Consider the following 14,004-nt stretch of genomic DNA (forward strand, 5'->3'; position numbering starts at 1 on the left):
CTCTTTTCAGACACCACCGTCAGAGAGTCCAGTTCCATCCCCACAACATCACTGACTTACAGATGATTTTGTTGATTCTGTTGGTGTCTGCTACCCTCAGCCTGCTGCACCAGCACATAACAGCAAACATGATCGCACTGGCCACCACAGACTCATAGAACATCCTCAGCATCGTCCGGCAGATGTTAAAGGACCTCAGTCTCCTCAGGAAATAGAGACGGTTCTGACCCTTCTTGTAGACAGCCTCAGTGTTCTTTGACCAGTCCAGTTTATTGTCAATTTGTATCCCCAGGTATTTGTAATCCTCCACCATGTCCACACTGACCCCCTGGATGGAAACAGGGGTCACGGGTACCTTAGCTCTCCTCAGGTCTACCACCAGCTCCTTAGTCTTTTTCACACTTTCACATTTTCACAAACCTAATCACTAGGTTTATGATGTCCACTTTGATCACCTTGCACTTGTTTTATTGTGGTCTGTTTTGTGAATTTGTTTATAATTTATGTTTTTGTGAATGCTGCTTATCTGACACTGTGCGCCTGTAATTGCTGCTGCAAGTTTTCCATCGCACCTGTCCGTACATGTATTTATGCAGACGACAATAAACTGAACCGTAACAGAATGCAGAATAGTGTTACAGTTACAGATAAAATACAGTGCATGTAAACAAGAAGTTGCAAGAGCCATGGCGGGGTACACTGTGAGGTCAAAAGACTATCTCATTGCACGGTTTGTCAATAGCAGCGTATTATGGTTGCACACCAGTAATTACTGCTTTAATTCTCCCTCCCCCCCCCCCGCCCTCTCTGACATCCATCCGGGTCCCGGTTCGCCCGGGTGACGTCACCAGGCCTCCGTTGTCAATAATGGCGAGGCTGTGAGAGCGGGGCGGCGGCGGACGGCGGAGGTAGGGCTCTCCGGACAATCCTCAGCCATCCTTGCTTCCTCCGGTCCTTGGTGCCGTCCCAGCCCGCCGATCAAAGGCCCGGTTTCCCTGTCGGGCCCAGGGAGGCGAAATCGGGAGGGGATATTGACGTTTAGCCGCTGAAATCGGTGGGGAAAGGAGGACTCCCCCCCCCCCCGCCTCTCCCGTCCGCACTCCGGGAGCTGCCAGTCACTGGAGGCTGAGCCCGAGCCTCATTCTTCTTCTTTCTGATTGTTTTCCAGAGCAAGGAAAAGATGGAGCTGAGAGTTGGGAACAAATACAGGCTGGGGAGGAAGATTGGCAGTGGCTCCTTTGGTGACATTTACCTGGGTAAGTTTTTGTTTTGTAGTAAATAGAACGTAATCATGTCAAATACCCAACGTTGAACAAATCTCCTCTCGAGGTAATTCAATGCGAAATTAAGTTGGGAAAGGAGTAGCTTGTATTTTTCGAATTGTGCTCATATTGTTTATGTATCTATTATTTTTCTCCCTGTTGGAGTTGCTGGAGCTGTCAATGGCTAAGAGGCTTTGCGTTGAGATGAGTGGGGCTTTATTGAGGGTGAGGGATCCTTCCATTCCAAAGGCACCCTCTGGAATATGGGGTCCCAGAAGGCAGGGGTGGGGTGATTTTATTTGGGAGCTGCGCATCCAGACAATGGGAGTCATGTATATTTGCTAGGCTGACTTTTATCTCTTTCCCTATAAAGTTATGAATGGGTGTTCATATGTTAATTTTTGGGAGTGCAAGATGTCTGAGTCCAAGCATTTTATCCCCTTAAAAGGGAAAAAAAATATTTTTTTAGATTACTAAATGGCTCTTCCTTTGTTTGTGTGTGTTGCTCTGGATTTCTAGCATCTGCAGAATCTCTTGTGTATATAACTTCCTTTATAGCTTGGTCATCCATGTCTTTTTTTTGGTCATAATGTGCCTATGGTCTTTGAGTCTTCATCTGCTGGATAGTTTGCCAGATGCCTTTTGCAAAAATAAAAGATCATGATGCTGTCTAGTATATCACTATTGGATATCATGTAAGACTAGGGGTCAGGAGTCAGCCATATGGTCATTTGAGCCTGCCCCACCTCATAGCTGATTTGATCTTGGTCTCCTCTCCACTTTCCTGCTTGCTTTCTTTAACCTATGACTTTTTGTAGATTAAACATCTGTCTGTCTCTGCTGTGAATATGTTGTATGATTCAGACCCCACAGGGGAAAGGGTATTTCAAAGATCCATGACCCTCCTGAGAGAATAAGTTCTCATCTGTCTTAAATATATGACTAGCTGTCCTGAAATTATGCTTCCGCTTCCCTTTGGGAAGTGTGTTCGCTAAGTTGCCCAGTGAAGCACCCCTATAATCTAAAGTTTTAAAAATTGCCTGTTTTTAGCCGTCAGCGAGTGATAGCTAAAACTTTGATCTTCAGTTCCTTTTAATCCCAAGAATTGATCAAATGAGACTTCTCTGAATTGTCTCCAGTGTATACATATGTTTCCATTTTTTAAATGAGTTGTACACTGTATGAGTTACTGCAGTTGTAGTCTTGCCTTATGCCCCATATCAATCTAATAAGACTGCTCTATTGTGCTCCCCTACCTTCACAGTAAAGGTCTGTGTTCTGATTGTCATCCTAAGCTGGCATACTGCACTTTCTGCCTGGTAGAGAAAACGTGTTTGATTCCAGTCCCTCTACATTTTGTTGAGCTTCCTTGGTCATGCCCTGTATTGTTTATTGCATCGGTGTGTTGACCCTGCCCTGTGGCACAGATGTTGAGGCTCTCCTGTTTACTGACGTTGCCAAAATGCTCTTCCTCTTTCCCAGGAGATCTGTCTTTCAAAAAAAGAAAGTTGGAGGAAATTGCTGTTGATGATACTCCTAAGGAAGAACAAGCTATACCTGGTGTTCCTGTCAGTGAAGTTCAGTAATTTTAGATATTATCTTCTTGGACCTCTGGAGAAAGTATATGACCTTTTGTATGGTAGGAATTTTCCCTGTAAGCTTGTAGTACAGAACAGAGATGAGGAATTTCTTTAGACAGATGGTGAATCTGTGGAATTTATTGCCACAGACGGCTGTGGAGGCCTAGTCATTGAGTATATTTAAAGTGGAGGTTGGCGGGTTCTTGATTAGTAAGGATGTCAAAGGTTACAGGGAAAGGCCAGGAGATTGGGGTTGAGAGGGATAATAAATCAGCCGTAATGGAATGAATGTTACGGTCTTGTATTGTCTGGTACCAACCTGGCATGTTGTGATGGCCCACTCAATGAAGCCACATTTGTTTCAATTTATGGCAAGTCTTTACTTGATTTTACAATGGAGGAATTGGGACAGGAGTGGAAGGAGGAATCGAGAATAAGGAGGTTCGGGGGGGGGGGTGTCAGTCCTGATCAAGGGTCTCGGCCTGAGACATGGACCCTCCATAGATGTTGCCTGATCTGCTGGGTTCCCCCAGCATTTTGTGTGTGTTGGTGATCACCATTTCACTGTTTTACTGGTTGAACAACTTTCAATTTGTATTTGACTTGATCAATGGGTGATAGATGAATGGCATGATCCACACCCTTCGCTATTATGCAGATAAGGCTATCAAATTGGAAGGTAAAATATGTGGAATCCTGTAGTTTGTTCAGTTAGTCACTAATATCTCACTTTGTTTCTTCTCAGACTGACTGGTTGAGCTTATTAACAATATTGTGGCTCTTTTCTTTAAATGCTCTCCTGCTTGGACGTTGGCCTTTTTTTCTTACCCCTAAGTCTTACCAAAAAAAGGTCCTGACTCGATGTGAGCAGTCACTGTTTAGGCAAAACAGATTCCGATTCAAATTAATTTATCGCATGTACATGGAAACGTAAAGTGAATGCGTTGTTTGCATTATCAACCAACACGACTTTAGGACGTACTGGGGGCAGCCAGTAAGTGTTATGAAGCAATCCTGTGCCAATGTAGTCTGTCCACGATGTTCAGCTGAACAACACAAGCAACAACAGTAGCAAAACAGACCCTTTCACACTTCCACAGACAGACCTCCATCCCAAGATAAGCTACTTCTGTGCCTCCAGTCCTTGACCCTGGACTCTTGCAGACATCGGGCTTCCAACTTTGGACTTTCCTGACCTCTCTTCCAGCCTAGACCCCAGAACTTGCCTATCATGAGATTGACCTTTGTGCCTAAATGTCCCTCGTAACTCCTTCAGAATCCTTGCCTCCATATTCATTGACTTCAAGTGCTTGCTGACTTTCGACTGTGGGGCATTCCAATCACCGGCTAACCAAACACTCCAATCACCAAACATCTAACTTCATTAACAACCCCTGACCACTAGCACCCCCCTCACTCTGTGCCCAAACCCACCCGGCGATCCTAAAACTAAGTCTGAGCGGGTATCAGAGTTTGGTGCCACCTTGACCGGAAGATCATTTGACAAGTAGCGAACAGCCATAGCGAAGTTTTGATTTGCAAAGACTTTGAGCTGAATTGGTCCTAACACAAGAGACCAGTTGTGGCATTAATATTGAGGGAAGTTGGTGCCTTTTGAGGAATTTTCTCTCAAGAGGGACATTGGCCATGTCTGTAAAGAAAAGAATGGGTTTCTAGATGAATGATTGTGTTGTAGGAACCACTTCTTCCCCTTGGCCGTCAGATTTGTGAACATAATGAAGCCATGAACACTGCTTCGCTATTTTTGTTTAACGTTTTAAAATATATTTCTTACTGTAACTAGTAGTATATTTTTGTGTATTGTACTGTACTGCTTCTGCCAAACAACAAATTTAATGACCTGTCAGTGGTAATAAACCTGATTCAGTGTCTTTGTGATTGGGGGTCAGGGGGAGTAGAATGGTAAGCAATTCTATGGATTTGAGGGAGCAGGAAGTGGGAAAACCCTTTGGATAATAGAGGAACTGGGCCAGAAATAAGTTTGGTATTCCCACTTTGGTTAGGCTACAGTAGCCTCTACAAATGGCACTTGTATAAAGAAAATGTTAGATGAGTTCAAGGATCATGAGGTAATGTTGCAGCTCTATGAAACCCTGGTTAGATTAGCGTTTGGAGTATTGTGTTCTTTTCTGGTCTCCTGATTATAGGAAGGATGTGGAAGCTTTAGAGATGGTGCAGAGAAGATTTATCAGAAGCTACTTAGAGTAGAGAGCATGCCTTATGGGGATAAATTGAGAGAGCTAAATTTCCTCTTTAGAGCGAACATGTACATGGAGCAATTGGAGAGCCGGAGACAGTTTGTTTTCTGGAGTGGAAATGACTAATATGAGGGGGCATAATTTTAAAGTGATTGGAGAATAGTATGGGGGGGATGTAGGAGAGAATTTTTTTTTTTACATAGAGTGGTAGTTGTGGTAGAGCGAGATATATTAAGAAACTTTTAGATGGGTGTTTTCATGATAGGAGAAGCAGTGGGATGTGCAGGAAGGAAGGATTAGATTGATCTAAGAAGGTTATAAGTTAGTACAGCATTGTGGGCTGACGGGCCTGCACAGTGTTGTAGTGTTCTATATTATGTAAGATGGCAGTTAATGGTGGAAACAAACACCCAGTTTGTTTTATAATTGTGGCTTCAGCAGAGGAAAGATGTTCAGTGTAGATTTACGGAACAAAATACATCTCATGGTGGTGGATTTAAAGCAGTAGTGCACCAGATTAGGGTCAGTACAGGAAGCGAAGATGAGAGTGGGGGAAAATTGTACTCCTTGGGGTGAGCTGAGGAAGTGGTGATGGGAGAGGGATGAATGGTGTTCCTTTGTGCTTGCGACACTGTGTCCGACAGAGTGATCAGCAGCATTGGGGCTCCACAGGGGACTGTCTTGTCTCCCTTTCTCTTCACCATTTACACCTCGGACTTCAACTACTGCACAGAGTCTTGTCATCTTCAGAAGTTTTCTGATGACTCTGCCATAGTTGGATGCATCAGTAAGGGAGATGAGGCTGAGTACAGGGCTACGGTAGGAAACTTTGTCACATGGTGTGAGCAGAATTATCTGCAGCTTAATGTGAAAAAGACTAAGGAGCTGGTGGTAGACCGGAGGAGAGCTAAGGTACCGATGACCCCTGTTTCCATCCGGGGGTCAGTGTGGACATGGTGGAGGATTACAAATACCTGGGGATACGAATTGACAATAAACTGGACTGGTCAAAGAACACTGAGGCTGTCTACAAGAAGGGTCAGAGCCATCTGTATTTCCAGAGGAGACTGAGGTCCTTTAACATCTGTCGGACGATGCTGAGGATGGTCTACGAGTCTGTGGTGGCCAGTGCTATCATGTTTGCTGTTATGTGCTGGGGCAGCAGGCTGAGGGTAGCAGACACCAACAGAATCAACAAACTCATCCGTAAGGCCAGTGATGTTGTGGGGATAGAACTGGACTCTCTCATGGTGGTGTCTGAAAAGAGGATGCTGTCTAAGTTGCATGCCATCTTGGTCAATGTTTCCCATCCACTACATAATGTACTGGTTGGGCACAGGAGTACATTCAGCCAGAGACTCATTCCACCAAGATGCAGCACAGAGCGTCATAGGAAGTCATTCCTGCCTGTGGCCATCAAACTTTACAACTCCTCCCTTGGAGGGTCAGACACCTTGAGTCAATAGGCTGGTCCTGGACTTATTTCCTGGCATAATTTACATATTACTATTTAACTATTTATGGTTCTATTACTATTTATTAGTTATGGTGCAACTGTAATGAAAACCAATTTCCCCCGGGATCAATAAAGTATGACTATGACTTTCCTAAAGGGCAACAAGTGAGTGGTCGAGATGGTTTTGTGTCCTGTTGATCTTGTTGAGTTTGCTGTTGAGGGATTGAAGATGAAGAATATAAGGAAATGAGAGAAAGTAAGTTCATTCATGTAAATAAGTTGAGCTAATGTGAACATGGTACTTGAGCAGGGTGGGAGAGAAGAAAAGCAGATGATTGATTAATGCCAAAGCAGAGAAGTTCAGATGGGAGGGGAGTGGTGGTAAGAATGTGGACTGCATGGGGAAATTGAGAAGAGTGGAGTGACTCTGAAGGGATGGAACGGGACAGTAACTCTGAAGGGATGGGACCGGGTGGTGGGAGGGTGATTCCGAAGGGATGGGACCGGGTGGTGGGGCAGTGACTCTGAAGGGATGGGACCGGGTGGTGGGACGATGACTGTGAAGGGATGGGACCGGGTGGTGGGACGATGACTCAGAAGGGATGGGACCGGGTGGTGGGACGATGACTGAAGGGATGGGACCAGGTGGTGGGACGGTGACTCTGAAGGGATGGGACCGGGTGGTGGGACGATGACTGAAGGGATGGGACCGGGTGGTGGGAGGGTGACTCTGAAGGGATGGGACCGGGTGGTGGGAGGGTGACTCTAAAGGGATGGGACCGGGTGGTGGGGCAGTGACTCTAGAGGGATGGGCCCGGGTGGTGGGGCAGTGACTCTAGAGGGATGGGCCCGGGTGGTGGGACAGTGATTCTAAAGGGATTGGACCGGGTGGTGGGAAGGTGACCCTGAAGGGATGGGCCCGGGTGGTGGGACAGTGATTCTAAAGGGATGGGACTGGGTGGTGGGACGATGACTCTGAAGGGATGGGACCGGGTGGTGGGACGATGACTCTGAAGGGATGGGACCGGGTGGTGGGACGATGACTCTGAAGGGATGGGACCGGGTGGTGGGACGATGACTCTGAAGGGATGGGACCGGGTGGTGGGACAATGACTCTGAAGGGATGGGACCGGGTGGTGGGACGGTGACTCTGAAGGGATGGGACCGGGTGGTGGGACGATGACTGAAGGGATGGGACCAGGTGGTGGGAGGGTGACTCTGAAGGGATGGGACCGGGTGGTGGGAGGGTGACTCTAAAGAGATGGGACCGGGTGGAGGGACGGTGACTCTGAAGTGATGGGGCTGGGTGGTGGGACAGTGACTCTGAAGGGATGGGACCGGGTGGTGGGAGGGTGACTCTAAAGGGATGGGACCGGGTGGTGGGGCAGTGATTCTGAAGGGATGGGACCGGGTGGTGGGACGGTGACTAAAGGGAAAGGGCCAAGTGGTGGGACGGTGACTCTAAAGGGAAAGGGCCAAGTAGTGGGACGGTGACTCCAAAGGGATGGGACCGGGTGGTGGGACAGTGACCCTAAAGGGAAAGTGCCGGGTGGTGGGGTAAATTAAGACAATTTCTTTTGAACAGCTATCTGGATAGAGGGTTTAGGAATTGGGGGAGCCATTTTAGACCTCGTGCAGGTAGGTGTGCACTCTGCATTGGTATTATGGTCAGTACAGACATTGTGGGGTGAATGGCTTTTTCCTGTGCTGCACTGTTCTATGTTGTTAAGGGGAAGTGGTTCAGAAATGTAGGGAAAGGAAGGATGTAGTATCTGACGTGACATTGCAACACACAAAATGCTGGAGGAACTTGGCAAGTCAGAGAGAGGAATAAACAGTCAATGGTCTGGGCAAGCCCCTTCATCAGGACGGGGAAGGGGGGGTGTTGGAGGAAGGGGAGGGTAGAAGCCAGACTAGGAAGGTGGTGGGGGAGGAGGAAGAATAAAAAGCTGAGGGGTGATGGCTGGAAGAGGTAAAGGGCTGAAGAAGAAGGGATCTAATAGGAGAGGGCAATGGACCATGGGAGAAAGGGAAAGAAGAGAGGCACCAGAGGGTTGTGATGGGCAGCCCTGACATCATTCCTCCTCCCCCACTCACCTTCACCGATATAATCTGTCAGTTTGTACTCCTCACCCGCTCTCCACCTCCTCCTCCCAGAATGTCAACTGTTGAATAAACTCTATAGATACTGCCTGACCTGCTGAGTTTCTCCAGATTTTTGTGTGTATTGTTGTGGATTTCCAGCATCTGCAGAAGCTCTTGTGTTGATGTTTTATTGCAGCTTGAGCAGGGCAGACACATGAAAGGAGATCGCAATTGATGGGAGAAGTCACACATTTTAAGTCTCACAACCAACTGGCCATGGTAGCTGTATTCTAACAGTTCCTTTTAGTGTGATCAAGAAGCTATTAATAAAAAAAAATTGGAGCAGTGGACATACAGAAGATAACTGTCAGAGCTGATGAACTTTTAGACAAAACTTGCCACTAATAGATTAAAATGAGATAGGCCATAGACTCTAGAAATTTCTGTAGGCATACAATGGAGATCATTTTGGTTTGGCAGCTCCAATGCACAGGATGCAGGAAGTTTGAAGAGGATTATGGACTCAGCCAGCTCCATCATAGGCACGATCCTCCTCACCCTCGAACATCTTCAAGAGGTGGTGCATCACTAAGGACCTTCAGCAGCCTCTTCTCATTACTACCGTTGGACCTGAAGACTCACTCTCAATGTTTTGGGATCAGCTTCTGCCCCTCCGTCTGAACAGTCCGTGAATACTACTTTGTTATTTTTTTACTTTTATTTTGTTTTGTAATTTAGACTTGTCTTTACACTGTACTGCTGCAAAACAACTTTCATGTGATACGTCATTGATAATAAATGATTCTGTTTTGAAACTGGTGTGAGTTGTATTTAAAATACTGTTTTAACAGTTGTTGTCTTAAATCATAGGAGGTGGTATTAGTTATGTCACTTAGTGAGCAACCCCATTTCCCTTGTTGCCTGTAACCACCTCTTACTACAGACCCGTCTGATCTCCTTACTAATCAACTACCTCTTTACCTCTGCTTTATGTATATGCAATGATTTGGCCTCAACAGCTGCCTGCGGCAATGAATTCCACAGATTCACCACCCTGTGGCTAAAGAAAGGACAATGCAGGAGATACAAGAATCTAGGCAGAGATATTAACTGTTTCTGTGACACTAGCAAATTCCTGGCCTCCTCTCACCAGTTTAGGGAGAAATTGAATAAGGCTTATATTTCCTACTAATTATGAAAGCTGTGTAGTTGACTCTACTTTGAAAACTATAGCTTGGTTCTTTTGTGAAATTAGACTCTTCATTATTTGATTTGTTTGCTTTACACACTGGATTTAATTTCTTTTCCACTTCTGTTTTTGATTGTACTTATGAAACTGAGGAGGAAGAAGAAATCTGGTTAATTGGAATTTCTTTTTTATGTCAAATCAGGAAGTTGAAAGGCAAAAATTTCTTTTGTTTGCCTATTTCTACTGAACTTTGATCAGGTGTCAGATGCCAATTATTGTTACTTTTTGCTTGGGTGTTATTTTTGAAGCCTGTCTCATGTACTTTGTTCTACTTCTATCAATAAGTGATCTAAAATTGTACAGAAAATACTCAGATTCTTCAGCAGGACCACTGCATGGGGCTTTACTATTTTGGTGTTGCTGAGTAATGTGTTACTCTGTTTAAACAATAATACAAAATAAAACTCTGCTAATTTTGCACCTCAGACTGGTAGATTTTCCAGCCTGTTGGATATGATACTATTTATGATGCACTTTGCCAAATCTTCTTGAGTTTAATTTGCTTTTTAAAACCCCACATTTTGTCATCTTGGATGAATAATATCTTTCTCTGTATTCACTGTGGATGGCATTTTGCATTATTGGCTGCTAGCTCAAATTTTGCCTAGATAGAGAGAACATGGAGGATGTTTCTACAGTGGGCAAGTCTAGAACCACACAGTAACACCTCAGAATAGAAGGATGCCCTTTTATTACAGAGATAACCAGAGGGTGATGAATCTTTAGAATTCATTTCCACAGGCCAAGTCACTGGATATATTTAAAGAGGAGGTTGATTGGTTCTTGATTAGTCAGGGTGTCAAAGGTTACAGGGAGAAGGCAGAAAAATGGGTTGAGAGGGATAATAAATCAGCCTTGATGGAATGGGCAGAGAAGACTTGAATGGGCCGTATGGCCTAATTCTGCTTCTATGTCTTGTGGCTCTGAGTGGGAAGCATAAGCCTTGTATGGCTGCCAAACATTAAGTGTTAAATTTTGGTGGCAGTACAAAAACATTTACTGACCCAATGATTTAAGGCATAAAGACCATAAGACATGGGATCAGAATTAGACCATTACAAAAAAAAACTTGCACTTTACAAAAGATACTCTCCATAGCCACACTGGCTAGGCCTTTCAAAATTGGGTATGTTTCAGTGAGGTCCCCCTTCATTCTTCTAAACACCAGCAAGTATAGGCCCGAGCCATCAAACGCTCCACATATGTTAACCCTTTCATTCCAGGAGTCGTTCTCATGAACTTCCTCTGGCCTGTCTCCAATGCCAACACATCTCGGGTAAGAAGCCCAAAACTGTGATCAATACTCCAAGTGTGGTCTAACCGATGCCTTATTAAGCAATAGTATCACATCCTTGCTTTTATGTTCTAGTCTTCTTGAAATGAATGCATATATTGCACTTGCCTTCCTCACCACTGACTTAATCTTCAAGTTAACCTTTAGGGAATCCTGCAGTAGGACTCCCTTTGCACCTCTGATTTTTGAATTTTCTCCTTATTTAGAAAATAGCCTAAGCCTTTATTTCTTTTTTCGAAAGAGTATGACCATTCACTTCCCTGCATTATATTCCATCTGGTATTTTTTTTACCCATTCTCTCAATCTGTCCAAGTCCCTCTGTTTCCTCCACACTACCTATCCATCCGCCTGTCTTTGTATCATCCCCAAACTTGACCATAAAGCCATCAATTCCATCATCCAAATCATTGACGTGTAATGTAAAAAGAAGTGGTCCCAAAGCAAACTCCTGAGGAAAACCAGTATAGTCAGCAGCAACCAACCAGAAAAGGCCCCGCGTAGTGTGCGACACCTTGTCAAAGGCCTTCTGAAAATCCAAGTACACAACATCCACTGACACCTTTGTCTGTCCTGCCTGTTATTTCCTGAAAGAATTCCAACTGATTTGTCAGGCAAGATTTTCCCTTCAGGAAACCATGCTGACTTTTGTCTATCATGTTCCTCCAAGTACCCTGAAACCTTATCCTTAGTAATGGACTTCAACATTTTGTCAATGACTGAAGTCAGACTAACTGACCTATGATTTCCTTTCTTAAAGAGTAGAATGATATTTGCAGTTTTCCATTTCTCCAGACCATTCTAGAATCTAGTGATTCCTGAAAGATCACTTGTAATACCTCCACAATTTCCTTGGCTACCTTTTTCAGAACCCTGGTGTGTAGTCAGTCTTGTCCAAGTTAGACTTTTTGGCCAGAATTGCCATTCCCCAAGTGAGCTCAACCACAAGTTGCTCTAAAAAGCCATCTCGTAGGCACTCTACAAATCCCTTCTTGGAATCCAGTATCAACCTGTTGTGTTTCTTTCCACCCCCCCCCCCACTAATCTACTTGTACATTGAAATCCCCCATGACTATCATAACATTGCCTTTATTACATGCCTTTTCTATATCACGTTGTAATTTGTGTCCCACATCCTGGCTACTGTTCAGAGGCTGATATATAACTCAGTGTCTTAACTACCCACAAAAATCCTATACCTTTCAATCATAGTCACCTCTTTTAAGGATGTGATTTCAATTTTTACCAACAGAACCATCCCACCCTCTCTGCCGACTTGCCTGTCCTTTCGATATAAGGTGTATCCTCACATGTTAAGCTCCTGTTACGTAACCGGCAACAATGACTATCAATCGAGACAGATTATATAAAAACAACCAAACATTTATTAAACACGGATAAACGATAAGGAAAAAAACAAACGAAAACTTTAACTGGAAGTTAACCGATATGTAGCCGTTCACCAACTCGTCACTCAGCACTGGTTCTTAAAGCGTTAAATGCGAAAACAGTTCTTAAAGCGATAAAGGCAAATATAGTTCTTAAAGCGATAAATTTGAAAGTCCAACGGATTTATACGTTCAAGTGGGAGAGACTTCTCTGGAGAAAGATTCTTCATAGACGCGATTTTCCTGCTGGTTCTGTCCATAGGATTCACGATGCCAAAAATAAACAGTTTAAAACAACTAACCTTAAATTCTTTTAGAGAGAGAGCAAACCTTTGCATGTACTCCTTGCTCTTTTTGGCAAGAGTTATCCTCGATGCAGGTCGCTACTCCTCCAACGAAGACTCAATAAGGTCGATCCTTTATTAAACTGCCGAACGATGGGGACTGCTCTCGATCCTTCGATCCTGTACTTCGATAAATTCTTCACTCTCCCTTCTACTGTTGGAATTGAGTAAATCAACACATCTAGCAAAAATTTCTAGTCCAATAATATTGTATCTTGCAACAGAACGCACACTCCGTTATAAAAATGAAACTGCGTCACAAAAACAACCACGCAACAGAAACGGGGAGACGGCTACCTGGGAATCTACAAACTAAAAACCTACTGTGTCATCTGGGTCAACCCTTATATAGCTATGGTGCACATGTCATCACGTGACCTCACATTGGCGGGAAAATCACATCAGGTGACCTCCAAAAGACCATTACATCATTCTCACAAAAAAACAGATCTCCTTGAGCATGTAACACTCCCAACTATGATCTTTCAGCCATCACTGTGATGACCACATCATACCTGCCAATCTCTAATTATGCTAAAAGATCATTGACCTTGTTTTCTATACTGTGTGCATTCAAATATGACTCCTTCAGTCCTGTATACATCACCTTTTCGATTTTTGCCCCATATTACACTTCAAAACACCACTGACTGCAATTTTGTCCTATCATCTACCTGTCCTTCCTGTCAATCTCATTATGCACTGCAACTGCTTCATCTTCAGCCCTATTACATCAGTTCTCATCTACCTGCCAAATTAGTTTTAAGCACTTACCAACAGCTCTAGCTAACCTGCCCGCAAGGATCCCTCATGTTCAGATATTCTCTCTTCAGGACTTCCTCCTATATTATCCTACCTATGTTTTTGATACTAGTATGTATCTGACTGATCACCCTCCCCCTTTGGAGACATTCCTGACCCTGGCACCTGGGAGGCAAAATAACCATCCAGGTGTCTCTTTCACATCCACGGAATCTCCTGTCTGCACCTCTAATTATGGAAAACCCTATCACTAGTGCACCACTCTTTTCCCCCACCAACTCACCTTCCCTTCTGAGCCACTGAGCAGACTCGGTGCCAGAGACCTGATCACTGCGGCTTCTCCCTGGTAGGATGTCTCTTTCAACAG

At 44.4% G+C, this 14,004-nt stretch overlaps 1 protein-coding gene across 2 annotated transcripts in view; it reads left to right on the plus strand.

The window, feature by feature from the left end:
• Positions 1-851: 851 nt before the first annotated feature.
• LOC134353888 (casein kinase I) overlaps positions 852-14,004 on the plus strand; it is a 65,918-nt gene continuing 52,765 nt past the window's right edge. For both annotated transcript variants that reach the window (XM_063062399.1, XM_063062400.1), the window contains exons 1-2: positions 852-908; positions 1,169-1,256. In XM_063062399.1, coding sequence (XP_062918469.1) covers positions 1,181-1,256 — 76 coding nt within the window. In that variant the 5' untranslated portion in view covers positions 852-908; positions 1,169-1,180. The remainder of the gene's footprint in view (positions 909-1,168; positions 1,257-14,004) is intronic.

This window comes from Mobula hypostoma, chromosome 11, assembly GCF_963921235.1.
Source record: "Mobula hypostoma chromosome 11, sMobHyp1.1, whole genome shotgun sequence".
Lineage (NCBI taxonomy): Eukaryota > Metazoa > Chordata > Chondrichthyes > Myliobatiformes > Myliobatidae > Mobula > Mobula hypostoma.